The following is a 22172-nucleotide window of genomic DNA, read 5'->3' as shown; positions in this document are numbered from 1 at the left end:
CGCGAGCGGCGCTGAGGGGCCGCCTCAGCTTCCCGCCCGGCGCGCCCGCCCTCACGGCCGCCGAGAGGCGCCGGCGCTGGGGCCCGCCTGCCCGCCCCTTTATCAGGGCCATGGAGAAGGAAAACCGGTTTCACTTGTTCATACCGCAGCGCCTGAACGCTGGGCAGGTGTCTGCTGGCAGAGGCCAGGTGAGCGCGGGGCCGCTAAGGGCGGCTGTGCTGCCCTGAGGCCGTGGCTGAGGAGCGGGCGGGTGGAAAGCGTAGGGGCCCTTCCCCGGGGACACGGGGATAGAGCTGTGCCCGGAGAGTGCCCCGGCAGAGACCCGAGCTGCAACACACACACACGCGCACACACACACACACACACACACACACACACACACTCGCACACACACACACTCGCACACACACACACTCGCACACACACACACTCGCACACACACACACACACACACGGGCAGGACGGCTCCTGCGCTGGAATAATTTCTGTCCATATGCCTAGACTGGTGCCGGGGGAACACCTTGGGTTCGAATTCCAAAGACTTTTGCTGTTATTTCCCATCTGAACTGAAGGGAATCATCTTATCGAGAATCTGCTCTGTGTTGTAACTACTTCACCGATGATAAGTCCGCATTTGATACGGGTAATTCAGCACAGAAAGCGAGCAGTGCCCCACAAGGATGTGAGCAGTGGCGTTGATGTCTTGCTCTCACCAGATCAAGTGTGCAGTGAAAATGTTCTGTCCCCACACTGGGTTATGGGAATTAGGTTATTTTTTCATGTCGAAGCTCCTTAAGAAATGTGTTGAGATTCAAACGGGATATTCTGACAGCAGATGAGTTATGCTGTTTACAGGACAAACTTCTGTCACTTAAAAACCTTGTAAAGAGTATTTTCATGCTGGAACATAATCAGATATGGCTTAAAACCGCCATTGGAAGTAAAGCAAAAAAGAAATACCAGCTACTGGTCTTCAAAAAAAGTAATTTGGCTTCTTGAGTTCTTTACCACGCACGAGTGCACAGACAGGCAGGAACTGCTGAGTTCCCTGCATTGAAAGCTTCCCTTTTGGCCACAGTCTATAAAGGAAATTGCAAAAGACCAACAATTTGATAAGCCACTGTGAAGTAAGAAGCAAGCGAGTTCCAAAGCCATTGCCAATAGCTTGGGCTTTGAAAGTTGTAGGCAGCTGCTTTATTAATGCAAAATTCTATTTTCACATCATCTGTAGAGTTTTTTTTTCCCTAGATTTATAATCCTTCTTTACAAATCTACCCATAAGAAACTAATTTTTAAATTTGTGCAGGGTTCTAACAAATGCTCAGATGATGATTTTAAGTTGCCATCCAATATGTCGAACGGTGGTGAAATCACTGATTCAGGTAAGACTAAAATATTTGCCATGCACAATCTTTACTTTTTTTTTTTAATATTACTGTTTTAATTTTCATGAGTAGTCTTACAGTTTCATACCTGTAACACTGTTTCAAATCTGTTAACACTGTTAACAGTTTCACCGTTACTTCTTTTAGCAATACATTGATCAATGTCTCTTCATGTTTCAGATACAATTTCACAGCAAGTAAAACTTTGCTCTGAAGTAGATGAAGAGGTCAGCTAAGTATCAACTCTGCATATCTAATTTATTTGGGTTGTTTGAATTTGTTCCCAAACAGTGCCTGAAGCATTATTCAGTAGATATTTCAGTGCTAAAGGAGGTAGTCTGAAGGGGATAATGTTTCCTGTCTCGTATTTAAAGCTGAATCACTTAGAGGAGATATTTGTGATTTAGTGAACATGCCTGCAGACAAATCTTTAAAAATTAAGGTGATTGCAATGTTGTTTGTTATTGTTTTTTTCATTTTCTTTAAGTGCCTGTTAAGTCTTTAGAGTAAGATTTAAACACTTAAGTATCCTGGTGGAACTGGTTCTGACTATTCCATTGAGGGGCAGAAGGACTGAAATCAGAGTATTCTTTGGAAAATGGAAGTAGATAGTGCCAATTGCCTTGTCTGGCTTTATTTTATCTGTAAAACAATGAATTTAGTGTTTTCCTCAAGCACTGGATTCTTTTCACAGCTTCTTTACCAGCATATTTCTGCTTTAGCACAATTCAGTAAAGCTCATTTTTTCACAATAGCTTCTGTACTGCAGCTGCAAAACACTGTTTGCTACAGTCGCCCTGAGAATTCAACCTTCTGATCTCGTTTTCATAGTTTCTAGCCACTTTTCCAGGAAAGTAACTATAAACATAGATGTTTATACATGCTATTAAAGAAATGTCTTTTGATGGACATTTCTCAGGACCAGTGTGGTTGGGAAGGTGGTAACCTAACCATCCAATCCCTGGTTGTTGTCAGGAATCTATAAATACTGAAACCACAGAATAAATTGCTCTCTTTTTCCTATCACACATTGAGCTGTGTCTGTGTGAATCATTTCGTGTCCAACAGCAACATGCTACCACAAAATAAAACACATTTCTTCCGCTCCTCCTGCTGATTTTCATATCCCTGCTGATTAGACTTCTTTTAATCCTAGCAGCTATTAAAGCACCATCAGGACTGTAAAGATATTGTGATGCAGCCAAGACAAGGATGGTGTTAGGGACGTCATACGTAAACCAAACTGCCCTGTGGGCTCGTGTGTTACTCTTACCTGCCTTGACCACTGGCCCAGCACTGCCTGTACAATGCTTTCAAAGTGTTCTAAGAGCACAAGGGTGCGTGGTTTTACTTCCTGCTGCGTGCTTACATTAATGGCAGTATCACTGCTGCTCTTGGGCAAAGTCCCTGAAGCTGTTTTTACAGAACCTACTAGAAGGAATTTTGGCTTTGCTGATAATTCTAGCAAAGCTTTTATTGATTTTGGTGGACTGCAGTTATCCATGCCTTTAAGACCATCTATTTGGTGATGTCTGAAGGCAGTTTGGGATATTTCATTGTATTTGTTTATCCTATGTGCTCTGTAATGCCTTTTGATACATACATAGTGGATGCACAAAGATTTAAACTTTGGCTCCTGATCCCATATATGCTTATATCACCACCTGTGGAAAAATACTACTCTTGTGACATTTCTAAGAGATAAATATGTTATCTACAACACTATTAGATAGTATTTGAGAGTAAATTGTGGAACCTGTTTTAATAGAATACAGAAACAATGAATGAAATGTTCTCAAAACTCTACAAAGAGGCTGAGAAGATCAAGCAGTGGAAACTGACTGTGGAATCAGAACTAAACCAGAAAGAAAGAAAACTCCAAGAAAATAGAAAGATTATTGAAGCACAGAATAAAGCCATTCAAGAACTTCAGGCCAGTATTGTATAGTATACATTGAAAAGATGAAGTGCTTCCTGATTTAGTATGACAATATTATTGATGCAATTAAATATAAAAGAATGTTGCAGTTTGGTTTGTGCCTTGAGAAAATGATTATTTTGAGAAGGTGTGTGCACCTGTCCTGTGTGTGTTTGTATGAAGAATATACCCTTAAGTGCCTCAGTTGCTGGTAAATTATTGTTCATTAATTATTATGACTTTCATGCAAAAGATGACTCGGGATGTAATACCAGATAAAACAGACTTCAGTCTACTGTCTACTGTATTTTTTTCTGCCCAAAATTACTTTTTCGTATGGGATTTGAGAAGTCAAAGTGTATTTCTAATGTATTTTTCAATAACAGTGTCTTTTTGCATTTGTTCTCTATGAAATTAGTTTGAAAATGAAAAACTCCGTTTGAAACTGGAAGATGAGATTTGTGAAAATAAAGATCTCTTGAAAGAGTAAGTAATACAACCAAATACATATTTTTGTGGTGAAAATAATTAGTTTTCATATGGTCAGTTTCATATAGCTGTTAAATTGTAAAGGTCATTTACATTGTTACTCCTTAGGTGCATAAAGTACTGTGCACTCCTATGAAAGCATATGCTATTTTTCCCTCCTTTAGAGCCGCTGCTTCGAGGCATCTGTGTAATCTGCTCAAGGAAACCTACTCTCACTTGACAGAGAAGACCAGCAAATGTAAATGCTTTTTTATTTTTAATTTATGAGAGTCAGTGTACTTCTAGCTTGCTCTAAATTCACAAACAGAAAAAAGTTCTCGTGCTGTTCAGATACGTTCTCCAGTTGAGGTCGAGTCTTAAAATGAGAAGTGAATTCAAAGTAAATCACAAAATTAGGAGTGAAGCCATAGGTTTAACAGAGGTATGGTTTGTAATGCTAAATCCAGAGGGCTTTTGAAGCCAGTGTCATTGTTTGCTGAAAGGTTGCAAGCCTGGGAGCTATTTGGGTGCCTAAACACTGATACAGGTTTGAGGCAGTGTCAACACCCCTGATTAACCACTGACAGGTACTCCAGAGCCATGCAGGTCTCCTCAAGTCTGGTCAGCCCACTGAAGGTTTTCAATCCCATCCAGACACTGTGAATATATTAAGATGTATGAAGTGGCACTTCATGCCTGTTTTTAGTTAGTCAAATCTACTCCAAATTCCCAGCACTCATTAATAAATTTCCAGAGCTGGAATTTCCTGTTTGAAGCCATTCGCACATTTGTGGGGAAAAAAGGTCTTAACACCAAGGTATAATGAGTAAGTAGAATTCTTCTTGCAAAGCTGAACAAGCCAAGACAGTTGGGTAACTTAATGAAGTTTAATTCTTGAGGTTTTAAAACGTGTTCTTGATTGGGAATGACTTTATATGCAATTTAGAATTGTTATTGTAGTCATTAAAATTTTACTGACTTGATCCCGGATACTTAGGAAGTGTCTATTTCTTTTTAGCCTTAATTCTAGAAACACTTGTGTATAGATGTACTTTTTTGATAGGTGTGTTCATACTGTCCTGTCCTTAATTGTTTTCTTAGGGAAAAATAGTATCAATTACAAAAGTGAAAGGAAAGAAGGAAAATATGGACATGGAGTGTTGTTGCAATTTTATAGTGATAGTTCTGTGGTCATAGGTATCTGCTGATAGGAAGAAATTCAGTGTTAAACCTTACATTACAGTTTATCCAATACTAACAGTTTTGATACATTATTACTCAACAACATTAATACTATAATAATTAATATGGTTACGTAAATTGATCCAGAATTACACTTTTCACGGAAAAAATTATATTGGGAAGGAAATTTAAAAGCTGAGTTTGCTTAATGTTTCAATGAAATACATGTTTTCCCTAGATTCTATAACTTTTGGCACCATGTTTTATAATGACTTATTTAATAAGAAAGGAGCTGATAATTCCTTTTTTAATTCATTAGGCTGATTAAGCATAATGATTTGGACAGCTTGCATTCTTTTTCAAAAGAAAAACCTTCCTGAATGTTCTTGCTTTGACAGATGAACAGGAAAAAAGTGAAACAAGACAATTGTATGAGGAACTTCATAGCGACATCGAAGTAAGTGACACAGCTTGATAAAAAGGATGTGAGTTATGTGAGTTACATGTTTATGTTGAGATACTATTTGTTTCCATCATGTGTGCATATCATGTCATGTGTGATGCAGAAAGTCAGGTTTTCGGTCCCTTCTCAAGAATCATTTTTGTATTATATAAAGCACATTCAATGGAGAAAATGCAGCAGCGTGTGGGATGTAGATCCATGTGATCTGTGTGATCTGTGCTTAGTGCTGGGTGACTGCCAGAATGTCTTGTCTTCTTTTTTGGACTCTGTTTCGCCTACCTGGTGATTTCTTGGAATGGCTGAGGATGGCAGCAGCCTCTGGAGAACTTCCAGAGTTTTCCAATATTGAACTTCAAATATTAAATTTTGTTTTTAGAGAATGACAGTGGCGTTTGAAGAGCTTCATATGCAAGCCGAGAAGGACAGATTGGAAATGAGCATCAAATGTGAGAATTCTGTTTATTGTGTTTATGCTGCTGGCTCAACAATTTTCTATTTGATAGCTTTTGTAACACATGCAGGGTCAGAGCAGACAGACGTGAAGTGCTTGGATGGTGAGCAGGTCACACTGAGACACCAGGACCCTCTTTTATTCATGCTGCCAGTATTCACTGCCTGGCCCCTTCTGTTGCTGTTCCACTGGGCCAAATTTGGAACTTTATTATTCAAACATTCACTCAAAGTCCAAGTTTTGTCTGTGAAGTACAGACTAGAGATCAATACTTATTTCATGCAACTAGTTTATTTAAATGATAATGCACTAATGTATGGCTACAGAAACTTTAGCTATATGCTATGTATAGGCTACTATGTTCGTGTTTCATTTTCACATGCTCTTTTCTGTTAGTTTCTTGTAACAAACATGGAGTAGAGGACTAATTCTGTGAAAAGCTGGCAAAATAAGATATTTTTATTATGAAATCAAACATTGCCTCAACAATTTTTCTTGGGAAACAAATTGTACCGCCGTACAATTACAAGCAATCTTAAACTGCAAGTTATATTGAATTTGGAGTATATTTCAGCTAGAATGTTAACTATGGATATTACTGTATCTCAAAAGTAAAAGAAGAAGCAGAAAAGGTGGACAAGTTTGAAAAGGAATGCAAACTGGAAGTCAGTCAGAAGGAAAAGCAGGTTTGCTCAGTTTTACCATCTAATATGTGCAGCTTTATTTGTGACTAAAGGGGCAATGCAAGACCCAATAATTGTTTCTGAGTACTCTTAAAAAAGACAAAAATAATAGCTGAAGCTGCATTTAATTCAGATTCTGCTAAGTTTAGTGATGTTTCAGTACCTTTAATCTACTGGAATTCATGATTTGATTTTGATCTGGAAAATCTTTTTGTTTAGACTAATAATGTGACTTGATCAATATTTGACTAAGATCAGCAATCTTATCTAACTTGAATGACAGCAGTATGTCTGCTTATCATAGCTGGGGTACAAATGAAAATGAGTATCTGTCCCTTCTCCAGACTTCATTATGATATTTCCTTAATTTTTTTAGATTTCAACTCTTACCATACAGAGAGATGAAAAAGATGGTGTAATAGAAGACATCAAGGCTCAGCTGAAGGCGTCACAAAATAAGATTGCTGACTTAATAGAAGCAAAATGTAAGAGTTCTGTCTGCTGTGTTTAAATGTAATTGTTATAGAAGCATAGGAAGCAGGGTCATGATAGTTTTATTCTGTTGCTGGTCAGCAGCAGAATTTTGGGTCCTTGAAGGCCTTATTTTTGTTTGGAGCAGAAGCTGCTCATGTGGATTCAGGAATGGCAGGGTAGTTTTTAGGCAAGTCAAGCTGTGAGAGCTTTTGAAAATTGCAGGGGGAAAATATGTTGCTTCACTTTTGCAGATTCATAGTCAGGTAGATGCCACTGAGGAAACTTACTTTTCAGAACTTGATTTTCAATATTTTTAAGCCATCTATATTCAAAGTATTTCTAGTATATGATGTCAATACCATTGGTATTTGTTAAATTCTATAAATGTATGTACTTTTCCATTTTTAGCAGCATTTTTTAGTAAGTATCCTATTTGTAAAAGTATAAACATGCATCATTTTTGCTTAGTACATGAAGAAGAAATGTTAAAGGAATCCCAGGCCAGTCAAGAACATTTGAGGGCAGAGCTGGAAGAGGCTAAAATTTCACTGCAAAAAGCAGAGGTACACCTTGCTTATAGTTTTACAGTGTAAATAGACTAGATGAGCATTTGCATAAATAATTATGGATATGAAACAGCTGTAGCTGTTTGTTGCAAAACCTGTTTAGAGATTATATCATGTTTTGAAGGTTACTCAAAAGAACTTAGAAACAGAATGTCAGACTACAGTGAAAGCATTAATTCAGGTCACTGGAGAAAAGGAAGCACAGGAGGAAGAATGTAAAAAAATGGAAGCTTTGCTTGCAGCCCTGACAGAGGAGTTTGAGACTTCTACTGCCAATTTGAAAAGCTTACTGCAAAAGGAGCAAAATAGGTAAATTAAAGAGTTTAAATTTGGAGAGTCATCTTACAGGTTGCAGTCTATGACAAAGAGCAGTTAAAAATGAAGCTGAGACTTGGAGGTTTTTTTGACACAGTGGTCTAAATCAGAGAATTTAATGTTGTTTTTTTTTATTTGTGATGGTTGATACTGGTCTATAAAAAGTAATTTTTTTCCCCCTTTGACTTTTATAATTCTGTCTTTAAGAAATACAGATTTCTGTATGTATATATTTGTTTACTTTTAATATCTACTATTCTGAAATTGTAAAAGTAAAAATTTGATATGTGTTGCAGGCTGATATATCATCTGCCTGTTGAAAGGTAAATGTTGTTAAAGTGCTTGTGGTAAGACTGTCTTATTGTCCTTTAAGTTTCAAATGCAGTGTTTTGTACTATACATTTGGGATTTTTAAATTTAAATTACTGTTTTCTTAGATTAAAGGAATATGAAGACAAGTCAAAGCTGCTTACCTTGGAGCTCCAAAATAAGTCTGCTGAGCTGGGTAAGGCTTGTAGAAAGGCATAAAATGAGCTATGCAGTAATAAAAATGTTTTCTGGAAATGGACTGTTTCTAGTACTTGGAGAAATGATTTTACAGTACCTGTACCTGTCAGGAATGCCTAAATTTCTTTTTACTCATCTGACTCCATTTTCTTTGGTGGTCATTGGTACTGGAACAGCCAAAGGGCAGTGCTGTGCAGAACCCCAGTAGTAAGACCATCCATGCATGAATTCTCATGGAAGTAATTTTGGTTTCCAGCTAAGACTAGTAGCACTGCAGGTGCCAGGAGTGACTTCTGTGGCTTGTAGCAGAGATAAAACCCTCCCATTAACGTTTCTGTACTTGGCTGGATGTGCAGTGGTGCTGGCAGGGGTTATCTTTAAATACTGCTTTGATATCATGTGGTTTCTAGGGATGTGCTCCCTAGCCCCCAGAGTAAGAGATCTGCCTTCAGGACTGTTTTCCTGCTGTGCAGCACATGGCCCTGGGTTTCATCTGACAGATGAGAAATGTGGTTGGATGTTTTTATCTACACTGAGGGCATCTATAGAGAAGTGTTCAAAAGTGAACTGCTAATACTTGTTTAGATCGAGGCAGGATGAGACCTGTGAGAATTCCACACCAAACGTGACCTTGGTGTTGAGTACTTGCAAAAAATACCAGTATTGTGAATTTGCACATAGAAAACATTTGGAAGTTAGTAACAACTGGTTTCCTTTTTCAGCATATCCGTGTGACACCTTTAGCAGTTCAGATTTTTTTTCTGGAACAATGCAGATGCATCAATACTTGGAGAATACTCTGGTCTTACAGTCCATGGTTTGTTTGAAGCCATAACTGTGGAAAACATAATTGGCTCTGAATTTTATCTCTTCAGATATAGATTTGCTAATGTCTTTCTTTATCATTTTTTCAAGTCTACATTTAGATTAAGTCATAAATTAGCTTTACAGCTTCTGAACTTAATCCAGAAAGTTTTCAGAACTGGGTATTGGAAAAGGGTTAATGTTTTATACTGCCTGCCAAATATGAAAAATTATTTCTGTTCCATTAATTTTACATTACATGTGTTGTAGAGGAGATGACTAAAGTAAAATGTGACAAAGAAGTGCAACTTGAAGAGCTGTCAGAAACTCTGGTAAATGTTCATTTTATTAATCTTATAGCATTTGCTCTTAATTGAAATTCCTCTTGCTTTGTAAGTATCTTAAATGCCATAAATGAACACCATCTAGTCAACTTTAACATTTCTACTAAACTTTCTCACACACAATTTCAGTGTTTTCTTTGAAGAACTTTATTGCCACTGTTTTTCTCGTCTCTTGTGTTTTGGTTTTTCTTGTCTCCCATGTTTTGGTTTTCATTGTCAAGGTTTTTGGTTATTTCCTTCTTCGTTCATGCTCATTCAAATGCCACTCCCTCTGCATATAAAGTTTTCCAATTTTTTGCTTACTTATAGGAAGGTAATTGGCTCTGGCCTCTTTGAACCCTACTGTACTGTGACATAGGCCCATTTTCTGTCACAGAAGTCTTAAGCTATATGAAGTACACTCTTAATAGAGGTTTATTTTCATTATGATTTTATATTAACAAGTCTAACAAGGAACCATATCAAGTTAAGTTAGTGTGAAATCAGGTGTGCATTTTACCATGTCTGCTTGTTGTTATAATTTGTGCATTGAGTGTTCTAAGTTTCACTAATTTTCTAAAATGGGCAGGTTGGAGGACTTGTACTGAAGAAGGATCTTGAGGCTACTGTAGAAAATTTGCAGAGAGAAAAATTTGGAGAGAGAAATGAAAATGCTCTTCAAATCAGAGAGGCCTGAAATAGGGCAATAGTAACATGCTTTTATAAATAGTGAAGTAACACATCATAACGTGTACACTAGTACATAAGAAATAGCACACAGAGCAATGTCCCACGCTGAACTGCTCTGCTCATAACAGTGACAGCAGGAGATCCTCTGTCCTCCTGTAGCCTCTTACACTCTTAGAGTGGCTGTACTAAGGATGAAGACACAGCCCTGCTGATTGCCTTTCTGTTCTATCTTATAGAACTGGAATTCTCTGATTTTTACTTAGATGCATGTAAAAGCTTATGAAGTCTGAAGTAAATGTCTTTATTTACAATTATGTCCAAGGAATCTAATTTTAGTAGTTTTGCAGACTAGGTAATTAAACTAATTACAGCAGGGGACATTTACAGCACTGGTGTCAGAGTTCACTCTCTCACACCACTTCCATATCCCACCAGAGATATGTGAAGATACAGTCTGGATAATCCATGACATGGATGTTGTTTGGTTCTTCTGAAAGCCTTGTGCTGTTAGCTCATGTCTGATAACCTCCATGAGTTGTAGTTTACACATGTATACTCAAAACTTTTCCTTTTCCTTTTGCAGAAAGAAATCCATGATTTGAAAGTACAGCTGACTAGTACAGCTGAAAAGGAACAAGATTATTTAAACCAGCTTTTGACTCTGAAAACAGATCTTGAACAAGAGGAGTATGACCATTTTGAAAATATAGTATTTAATTTTTTTTGGTGTTATATAGATGTTACTTTAATACACAGTGAAACGTACTATGATTGTTTTCAAAAGGAAGTTTTGAACTAATTAGTATGACATTAATTATACACTTGTATTTGTAAATTAGATTTTGTCTATTTGTATGTATTCTATGGAATACATGGTTCCGTATCTGTTTGACTTAGTTAACAAGAAGAGAAGGTTTCTGAATTCATAGTTAATCCTGCTTTAAACTACATCATCTTCACTAAGATTGTATTTATATAAAAGTTGGCTCTAGTTTTCTTTCCTTCTTGTGTCAGCTTTTTATATCACTGTGACTTTGCTGCAAAGCTTATATTTGTAGATAAAGGCCTGGACGTTTTTCAGCATGGAGTAACACTTGATAATGGGTATATTTAATTTAAAAGGAGATTTCAAAATGCATGTTCTTATTCCTCTTGGCCATTTGTTTTAAACTAGGTTGAAGAATGAACAACTAACAGTGTATCTCAATAAGCTTTCACTAGAGAAAGAACAAATAGCACAAGAGAAAAATGGTGTGGCTGCAGAACTCAAGAGGCTGCAAGAAAAACAAGAGGCAAGTTGTAAACTTCCAGCTTTCTTTAAAGGACAGTACTCAATTTTACAAATCAGATGATAAGCTGCAACATGACATGGTTCTGTAGAGTACCTGGACTATTTTTTGTGTTTGAATTGGAAAGGAAGTGTATTTACATTTGTGAATAAGGCAGGTCAGTGTGCTTTGGATGTGTTTGAATTTGTTAAGAAGTCACTTTGAATTTTCTTTCTTTGCTGACACGGGTCTTTATTTAGGATAGTAAGAAAAAAGAAGAAAATACAAAGCAGTTAGTTGAAAACCTAGAAGAGGCAAATAGCCAGCTAAGGCAAGTAAAAACAAATATTAATTTCTGATGTTGTTAAAGGAAGTAGACTGAAATAGTTGTGTTCATATGCTGCTTTCTGGGATTTTTTTGATTAATGTTTTTCTAGAATATATAGCTAAACAGAAACTATTCAGTGTTGCTGTTGGCCAGGTAGAAATTTTCTCAGATTATAAGTACCTGTTGCTGCAGGAACAATGTTTGCCATAGTTTTGTATTACATGAAAGAGCTGTTCTGTTTTGTGTTAGACATCTTAGGTGGGAAGGAAATAAAAATGGAAGTTCAAGGTTATGGATTAAATGTGATAAGGCAAAACTGGATAGGTGTTACTCTCTGCAGAAGTCTCTGTACCATCTGTTCAATAGACAGGCAACCTCCCATGTTTCATAGCTGCATTAAAATATTCCAGGTTAGGATGTATTTTCCTTAGGTTAGGTGGAACATCTTTTCCTACATAAAAAATGTATAGACTGTTCACATATTGACTTACTAGCCATGTTGCTTCATTTCACTGAGCAGCTTATGAAGTTCCCATCAACATTAGCAGCTCTTTTTAGAAAATAAAATACAGCATTATTATTAATTATGATGTACTATTACAAGTATACTATACTATTAAACTAAAGAGAAGTTAAAGGTAATAAGTAGATATTTACCAATGCTTGTTAATTTGGCCCTTAGAAGTGAACTGGAGTCTTTGAAGGAGAAAATGGCAAAGACAGGTGAAGAGGTTAAAAGTAAACTGGATGAAAGAGAAGAAAACGTACGTCACGTCATGTGTCATGAAAATATGTTACATAACCTGTAGGACATAATCTAAATATAAAATGTGTGTTGGGATTTTTTTCTGCAAAGCTCTGCCTGGGGGATGTGATCTCTGCCAGAGGATTTCTTCTTTCACAGCTGCTGCCAGTTGTGACATTGTGTGTCCACATGCTGAGCCCTATTATTTTAAAAGACAAGCAAAATCACTGGGATGTTTACTCTTTGCTTGGAAGTTTGATATTAAAGATTTGCTTGATTTCAGGCAAACAGAGAACCTGCTTTTCTGTTTTTTCATATACCCACTGACTGATGGATGGGCTCTGGATTAGCTTTTTATATGTAATGTGAGTTTTAGCTTAAATAGATTCAAATATTTTCACTTTCTTTCTATAGTTTCAAAGCAACCTGAGGTTTTTAGCATTAGAATGGATTTCAAAATTCTATTGTAAAAGTCAAAGATTTACAATTTTAATTTCAGGTTAAGGGTATTGAAAATGGAATTTCAATAAAAGAAAAGCAGTTGCAGATTCTAGAAAATAATTGGGAAAATTCATTTTTTCATGGATTGTATGGAACTTCATACAAGTGTATTTTTAAAATTGTGAAGAGGCTGGGTTTTTTTTCTTCTTTCTTAACCCTATAAACACTGGGTCATTGCTATTAATTAACATCTTGTAGTACTTTATGGCTAAAACTCAGATCATCCTAACATGTCAGCTTGTGTTTCAATCCTGTTGGAATAAACCAAACTGGTGCAAGTGCATGTTTGAGAATGCTGACAGGAATTGCTAACATGGAGTCATTTTTAGAACTTACTAATTAATATTTGAAATATCTCTTTCAGATGAATAGTTTAAAGAAACAGGTGGAAAATAAAACCAAACACATTGAAGAGTTGCAGCAGGAGGTGTGTAGAGATTTTAAAAGTTACAAATACATAAACACATGGTATTTTGGGGTGACTTTTCAGCAGTTTTTGTCTGCTGTGGTATCTTTAGATACACCTATGTAATTTAAACATTTTTCTTTCTTATCCTAACTCTGAGCAAATTAAGGAGTCATCTTTGGAATCACTTGATTTGTTAAATTAGCTTTAATTTGAAAAGAACAATTACAAAAATAATATCTTGAATAAACCTGTACTTTTTTCATTTAGTACATAGTATTATTTATTTACTGGTCATCAGGACTATCTCAGTTACCAGTAGTAGAAGAGAATTCTGCACTAGCACAAATTGTAGTAACTTCACTGTAAAAATAATTTGTATATTTTGTCATGACATCTTCACACTTTCTGTCAGCAGCACCTTAGTTTTAATTCCCATTTTGCACCTCATTTGTTTTCCCTGTTGTTGCTCAGAAGGAGCTCTTTCTTAAGGTCATGAAGAAACAGTATTATCACAGTAATTATTTGAGCATTCTTTTGTTTGGAGAATTGTTGTGGAACCTGAACTGCACAATGGAAAGTTATTTGCTTGATGAAAGCTGGAATTTTGAAGATTCTGACATTCCTGATGCAGTTAAACCATTACATAATTCTATTAACTTATTAAGATACAGTCCTTGGTTTTTATTTCAACAGAATAAGGTGCTAAAAAAGAGAATTACTGCAGAAAGCAAGAAAAACAGTATATATGAAGGGAAGGTAGGTTTAAATAACATCACGTAGAAGATGAGGTGAGTGCTTTTAAGCCCCAGTGTAACTAATGGTAATACTTGTTAAATACATTCTGAACTGATTTATAGATCTGGGATACAGATTTTGTGGGAATGAGTTCATAGTTTTTAGAAGATGCTTCCATTTTTAGTCATTGGGCACTGACTATTGGACATTTAAAAGAGATGGACTTCACATCACAATTAATTATGTTTGTAATCAGTTCCTTTCTTTTTTTTTTCTTTTGTTGATAGTAGACTGAACAGGGTTCAGTAACCCCATTGTGACAGAAAAGCATTTAAAAGATATACATGTATTACTCACTTTAGGCTGTTCTTTAAATGCGTTCTGCAGTCACAATCCCTCCGATGGGAATATTGTGTCCAGCTTTGGGTACTGCACTTGAAAGAAGTGGACTTTTGTGAGGATATCCACATGAGAAACTTAAAAGGAAAAACTGTAATCTGCAAAATGCTGTTGCCATGGTTTCTTTGAGTATTTTCTAACTGACTTCAAGCCAAAGTTCAATTCTTTATAAAAAAAAGCTGAACTTTTAAATAGGAAACACTTTAATCATATACCTGAAAAGTAACAGTGTGTTTCTGCTCAAGAATAAGAGGAAAAAAAAAGCATTAACATATTAATTCCTAAACAAATAACAGCAGCAATTCTGCATTCTCAAAAGGTGAATAAATTGCAGTTAGAGATGGAAAATATGAACAAAGAACATAAGGAAGCAGTTGACACCTATCAAAAAGACATAGAAACAAGAAAAATGAATGAAAATAAACTTCATGAAGAGGTGAGAGGTGTTAATTTTTTCTGCAATTTGTTTTTTTTTTAATTTAAAATGTTTTTATGAAGCTTTATTGGCCAGAGTCCTTACTCTTACAGTTCAGTCTTATCAACATAAATGGAACTTCTTTTGTATGCCCATGAGCAAAGCTTTAGTACATTAGGTGCTTAAGTTAAAGTACTTGAATATATCTTTGAAAATAAAAACCCAGTTAAAAATTACTTCTTTCAAGATACAGTTCAAAGAAATTCTACCCTTGGTATAAAGTCAGCATAGCTAAATTAGATTATAACTTCTCCCATATTAATATTTTTTCCCCCACACATTTGTTGATGGTAATTCTAGGAAATGTTAGGGCAGAGAGCTTGAAATGGCCTTGTGGTTAGAAGTGAATTTGCCTGCTGTGGATGTACCTTTAATCCTGCCCATTTTAACAATCTGCATAAAAGATGTCAGATTTGAAAAAGATCTTAAAAGCAAATGAAGTCCAGGTGGGATTACATACTTGGCACCCACAGGGGGAAGATAAATTAAACTAAGATTTAAAAAAAAATATATTGTTACATTTATGAATGAAATGTAATTTATTACTAACAGGTAGAAAAGTTGAGGTTGCTTTATGATGAAACAACAATGATACAAAGAGAAACTGATATCAGATGTCAGCATAAGATAACTGAAATGGTGGCACTTATGGAAAAGCACAAGGTGAGAGATTTTACTGATTGCCCTGATTTGTATTTTGTGATACCACGTTAATAACCTTTCAAAATCAGAAAAAAGCCTGAATCTGGGAAAAGGAAGCTGAATACATACTTGAGTTTTCATCATGTAAAATCAAATTAATTTGAAGATTTTTGAAAACATGCCTATGGGCAGATAAACTCCACTTATCTAAACTTCTTGGATTTTTAATTGCTTTTTTTTTTATTTTAAATTCAGGCTTCCTTTGATACCATCTGAATGCAGTATTTTTCAGTATCACTTTGGCCTCTTATTCCGGGGCGATTACTTAGTGACTGTCAGCAGTTTAGCTTGACATATTTTAGGTTACCTTTCTGTTGCCCTCTTTTACCATATCTTTAGCAGGTGTCATTAATAAAAATAGCACAGCTGGCTCATAGGTGCTGAACACATATTGCTGCACAGAAATACAGCACTCTCTGCCAGTCCACAAAATAATACTGTATCGAGCATTTTCTGTTTTACAGTCTCTGCAGAAGCATCAGTGTTTGTTCATGGTTCTTTCTGAATCTTCTGAAGAGCCTGGTTTGAAAAAATGATTGATGTTTTAAGACTGGATAGATCTGTAATTGTAAAATTTAGTCATGTTTTGAGTTTGATGTTGGTTTGATTTTTTTAACACAGAACGAATATGATAAAGTGATTGAAGAAAAAGATGCAGAGTTAAAAGTATATAAAATAAAACTGCAAAAGCAGTTATCATCAGAAAGAGCACTGGTAAGGAGTACTTTCCAATGTTAAATAATTCAGTGAAGGGGCTGATGTCCTTGTCTCGTGGTTTTACACTGGCTAAGAGCCAGGCATGCATGAAAAAAACATTCACTCATTTTTCTGTGCTATAGTTGAGCAGAGGAGGGGAAAGAAAAATGGAAGGGCTTATGAGCTAAGGATTAGGAGAAAAACACTTTAAGGGTAAAACAGGTTCAATTTTAAATAGTATCAAGAAAATATAAATAGAATTAGAAGTGGGTAATTAGAATTAAAATAAACCTGTTGCCCTGAAAACTAAGCTTTCTGATCTTGTTTTCATAGTTTTAGTTACTTTCCCAGGAAAGTAACTGTAAACATAAATATTTACACATTCCTTCTAAGAAACATCTTTGATGGACGTTTCACATGACCAGTGTGATTGGGAAGGTCATAATTTAGTTACCCAATCCCTGGTCATTGTCAAGAATCTATAAATACTGGAGTCAGAAAATAAAGTTACTGCTTTTCCTGTCATACCATTGAGCTGAGTCCGTGTGAATCATTTCGTGTCCTTTAGTGACATAAACCTCTAGAACACTTTTTTTTCCTAATCCCTTCTTCTTTTCCACTGACAGTACAGAGACTAAACATGTGATCTTTAATCAGTTTGTCACTTCTAAAAATATTTTTTCAGTTTGTTTAGGGAGTTTCTTGCTCTGCCATGGGATCTTTCCCACCAGAGCCAGTTCTGTGAACCTTTTCAGTGTGATTTTAATTTTGACAAATAGCTGTCCCACCCGACCTGCTGCCACGTGAGTCCCTCCCAAAGGCAAAGTCTTCGCACAACTGTTTTGCAAGGGTCATTGGTTTAGGGGCTGCAGTCTTTTAATGAGGAGCTGTTCTAGTTTGGAAATGGATTCTCCAGCTTCTCTCTTTGTTTGAATTTCCCACTAGATGACAGCTTTTTAGCATCCACTTCCTCCAGCATGAGCAACTTTTCTCACGGGCTGTGATGGATCTCTGCATTTCCCCATGCGCTTCATAAATTACAGAGAAACAGTTTGTTGTAGTATAGTCCTCACTACAGCTTGCAGAAAAATCTCAGCTCTGACGTTTGGAGCACTTCTTTTCCTTCCTTCCCCTCACTGACTTTAGTGTTGCCATGTTGTTCTTTTCACATGTCTTCACTTTTTCCTTCTCTCTGATTTGGAGAAAATTGTTTGGAGGTTCGTTTGTTCTCAAGTTCTATCAATTGGAAAGTTCTTGTAGGGTTTTGCAGTGCTGAAAAGTTGATCTCACCTGGGCTCTGTATTGGGGGTGTTGCTCGTCATGCCCCCCACTGTCAGCCACGTGGTGCCCACCACGGCCACTGAGGCACCATCTCATGTTCAGCCCTCTCTTCACGCAAGGCACCGAGAAGGAGAAGCTGCTTCCACAGCTTCTGTCCTTCTGCATGCAGCACGGCTGGCTAAAAGCGTCTGAGCAGGCAAAGTGCATGAGGAGCTGTGCCGAGATGGTGGCAGCCACACGGCCCCAGGCACGTGGTTCTGGCCATGGGGCCTCGGCTGCGTGGCCCTGGTGGCCACTCATGGTGCCAAGAGGGTCCCGGCTGTGGCGCCTCTCCACCTCTCAGAAGAAGAAGAAAAGGTGTGAGCAGTTTTTTTCTTCCCTTAATATATCACAGAGGCATTACCGACTTTTTTAATTAGGCCAGCAACATGTCCATGATCAGAGCCTTCAGAAGTTGGCTCTGCTGGGCACAGTAGAAGCTTTGAACAGGTTTCTCTCTCAGAAGCCACTTCTGTGGCTTCCTCCACCCCCACTGAGAGCCAAGATGTGTTAAACCAACGTCCCTTGAAGAGTAATAAAATTATAAATGCCATATTTTACTTCTTCCTATTGAGTACTTGGGGAAGGGTTAACTGTCTGCTTTAGTGGGATTGATTCAGCCCACTAATTTATTTGCTTTTATTTTCTTACAGATCTTATTCTGGGCACTAAAAACTCCAAATGTTTCTAAGAATAAATTGGAGTAGCAGTTTGTGTCTGCTCTTCCAGATTGTGTGTCATTTTCTGGCTTCACAGTTTGAATATGAAACTTTTGTTTTAAATAGTTAGATTCTACTCTCTCACCATTCTTCTCCCAAGTGTTTTAAGTCTTACCTTGAACACTTCTGATCAATTACCTTTTCTTATAGTACTTCAGGATTTTTTAAACAAGCAAAGGTTCAGGTATAGAGTTGAAAAACAAATAGAATTATCTTTTTTATGTAATGAGTATCCCTATTAATTACTGTTTCATTTTGGACTTTTATTTTTTCTGGGTTGTGCATAGTTAACCATATCATTTATTTAATTGTTTTTAGGAAAATGAGCTGTCATGTTTGAAAAGTGAACTGTCATCCCTTAAGGAAGAACTGAAAGCAGAAGTTGAAGAGAAGGTGGAGTTTTTTACTAACTGAGCAGTGTGGGTGAGAGGTGTGGCTTGGCCTTGTGCTCTGGGAGAAGTTGTATAAGAAATGAAACTGAATAGAAAAAACATGATTTTGAATGCTGCAGTTGTACTAAATCTGGTCATTTATTTGTGTAAACTTTGTAACCATCGATGATTGTAGACTCTGTTCTGGAATTACACCAAGAAGATTTATAACAATTGAATTGAAATAAATATTTACTGCCTATCACATAATTCTTTTTTAGGAGACTCTTGTAAAAGAGCACTCTCAAAAGATGATTTCTGAAAGTGAAAAGAAACACAAGGTAACTTTAACTTTTTAATTGGTTTTAGAATTTGGTAGTGTGTATATGTGTAGAATCAACTGAAGTGCCATGATAATTTATTTGCATTCAACAAAAGACATTGGAATGCTTTTAACTTAAAACCTTTTAAACTTATGTTCCTGGGACTCCTAAACCTTGTTTAGGTCCAGACAGTGAATCTATTAATGTAAAAAATAGAAAGTCTCCAAATTATATTCCTGTGGAAGTCAACATGGTGGAAAAGAAAAAAGTGTCTCCTGTGGTACCTGCAGGAAGCCCCTTGGGCAGTTCAACATTGAAGTTTTGTAACTCCTAAAACTGAATTTTTCTTGTTGCATTTTTCTGCCTGTATTTCTTAATTCTCTGTAGATACTTATTTATTTTCTTCCTGGGATAAGCAGGGATTTTAAAGGGTGATACCATTCCATGGAGATAGTAGACAGCAGTTTGTGGAAGGGTTCCCAATATGTAATTTTTCTTGCTCAGTTGTTGCTTTATGTCTCTAGAATTGCTTTACTTAAACAATTGTTCAAAAGTATCCATTTGAAAAGGCATTTTTTTCTCTATGGAAGAGAAAAAAAACTTATATGGCTGTAAAAATTGTCAAAGTATCAAAGTATTTCTGAGTGCAAAACTTACTCTTCTTCCTTGTCAAGAGTTTGCTTGTGGTTTTCATATTGGAACAATAAAATCCACTCCCATTTTGATGTTATCTTTCAAAAAAGGGACTGCACTGGACCATTGCAATGTTCTCAGATTAATTTCTAGTGAAAAGACTATTTTAAATAACACCAATGTTGATATCACCATCAATCTTTCCCCGAAAGCCTCTTCCTGCAGTTTTGTTCATTTCCATTTTCTTAGATGTTTGATATAGTCCATGTGCAGTGGTTACAGTTCAGAATAATCTGAATTTCTACAGAGAAGCATGAAGAACTTAGTATGCCATGAAACTCAGTTCTTCCACAGCTTCCTGTTCATTCTCCTCATTTGGCAACCAAAAAAGGATATTTCCACCCCACCCCACTTTGTTTGGGTCTTTGCTTCATGTTTGGATGGAAAGATAATAGTTCCACCACATCTCTCAGGTGTCATCTTGGACACTCAGACTGTAACCTGAGTCATGAGTTTAGGTTTATACTTATCCCATAAAATATAATGTAAAAATATAAAAAAAAATCTTTTCCAGACATACATTGTAAAGACTCCTCCAGTAGATAAACTGCAAAGTGGAAGAAGCACAAACCTACCTTCAGAGGAGAGCACAAGGAAAAAGCAAAAAGTGTTTCTCCAGTTGGATAGTCAGTCAGACAGCTCTGAGTACACTGACCTCCTGGTAAGAGTCAGAGAACAAATAATGTACTGGGCAGTTCTTTGTGCTCACTGCTGTGTCCAAGAACGAAAATAAAGAGTTTAGGCTTCCACATTCAAGCCAATATTTATGTATATTTTTTACTTAATTGGTTCTTTCTGGAATTGTAGTTGTATGTACATAATTTACATTCTTTTCATTGAACTGTTATGCCTCATAATGACATCTTAACTTTTTTTTTATATAGTTTAATATCCACAGGGGGAAAGAAAAAGTATTTTTTAATACAGTGTGACTAAGTAACTTTTTAATTTATTAGAGCATAGTCTCGGAAGAAGAAATGTTTAAAAAATTGTACAAAGATTATCCACAAGCTTCACAATTACATTCCACAGCACCAAAAAAGGTATGTTAGCCTTTCATATGATTAAACCAAACAGTTAATCAGATTGTTTACACAAAATAATGGATGGCTTTATTTTCCTTCCTAGACACCAACTTCATCCAATGTGAAATCTCCAGGCTCTTCACTGAGATTCAAAACAATGAGGAGAACGCGCCAGGCGGACTGGACTGCGGTTTCCAAAATGGACAGGAAAAGAAAAATGAAAGAAGCTGCAAAGTTATTTACTTAAAATGCAGAAATACCCAGTGCCTGGGCATTGCTTATGGGTGCCACCATAGGGGTGTTAATCTCTCAGAGTTAGTACTTTGTTGCATTTTTCTGTCATGCTCAGTGCGTTGAATTCTATGTTCATTTCCTTTACACATATAAACTTTATAGATCTATAAATACATCCCCCTGCAGAGTATTTTCCACCTTTCCTCCCTTCTGCTGTTAAATGTTGGGACACAAATTAGCCAATTTTAAATTTTGAAAGAAATATAACTACGTAGAAAGTTGTTTCAAAGCTGTTTCTGGCATTAGAAATTTTGGTTTTAAAGAACTTCTGTTCTTTTAAGTTTACTCTGTTTTTGTTAACACATAATACTTAGTGAAAGAAATGTAGCTTTTAAATGTATACACTTTTACCTGAAATCCTCTTGTTTTTTCCTGCCTTTTAATGGCTTTTAGACCTGTCTGTTTAGACTGTTCTAGATTGTACGTTAAAACAGTTTTGAAACTTCTAAAACTGAAGTTTTAATAGAATCACTTGTATTTAAAAATATTTCAGCTACATAAGAAATAAAATACACATGTTATAAAATTGTGAAAACAATGTTAAGATGCCATTAAATTGTTTATCTGAAATACAAATTGTGGGACTAAATGTTGTTGCTTTAAATATTTGAACAGACAGAAATTACCAGTCAGCCTTTCTAGGGACAGCAGCTTCTGCCACAAAAGTGTAAGCATAGATTAGAACATCTATTTCTTTATTAATCCTTGATTAATCTTGATTTCAACAATGACAAACTCTACTTCAGAGCTTAGAGATGACAAGAGAACTATGTCTTGAAAGATAATGAAAAATTAAAAATCCCAGATTCATCTGAAGTGGGAAGCAAAACATACCTGATGCATTCTTTTTGTGTAGTCTTATGGACAAGCCAGTAGTTTGTGTTCTTTATGTTGAGCTGTTGAGCAGTGATGTAAATAAGATTTGTTATTGTATGTAACT

General features: G+C 36.3%; 1 protein-coding gene across 10 annotated transcripts; it reads left to right on the top strand.

Moving 5' to 3' along the window:
• SYCP1 (synaptonemal complex protein 1) lies at window positions 1-21808 on the top strand. 10 transcript variants are annotated; one of them, XM_086871761.1, is made up of 28 exons: window positions 1-188; window positions 1307-1382; window positions 1566-1612; window positions 3154-3318; window positions 3722-3789; window positions 3957-4030; window positions 5352-5410; window positions 5793-5862; window positions 6480-6553; window positions 6927-7035; window positions 7493-7587; window positions 7715-7899; window positions 8343-8410; window positions 9487-9548; window positions 10813-10916; window positions 11404-11521; window positions 11758-11828; window positions 12508-12589; window positions 13436-13498; window positions 14174-14236; window positions 14934-15050; window positions 15642-15752; window positions 16413-16505; window positions 18845-18919; window positions 19179-19238; window positions 20428-20574; window positions 20870-20956; window positions 21042-21808. In XM_086871761.1, exons 1-28 carry the CDS (start codon window positions 111-113, stop codon window positions 21183-21185), a joined length of 2565 nt encoding a protein of 854 aa, XP_086727887.1. In that variant the 5' UTR covers window positions 1-110; the 3' UTR covers window positions 21186-21808. The 10 variants fall into 10 exon arrangements, 9 of the variants coding, with proteins under 9 accessions (XP_086727887.1, XP_086727892.1, XP_086727889.1 ...); XR_015281520.1 differs by having other exon boundaries at window positions 48-188; window positions 20428-20597; window positions 20798-20956; XM_086871763.1 differs by having other exon boundaries at window positions 73-188; window positions 7772-7899.
• The last annotated feature ends 364 nt before the right edge of the window (window positions 21809-22172 follow it).

Source organism: Cyanistes caeruleus, chromosome 37, assembly GCF_971803275.1.
Source record: "Cyanistes caeruleus chromosome 37, bCyaCae1.hap1.1, whole genome shotgun sequence".
NCBI classification, from domain to species: Eukaryota; Metazoa; Chordata; class Aves; order Passeriformes; family Paridae; genus Cyanistes; species Cyanistes caeruleus.
Note: the sequence above shows the minus strand (reverse complement) of the source record. Positions and strands in the feature narration are given on the sequence as shown.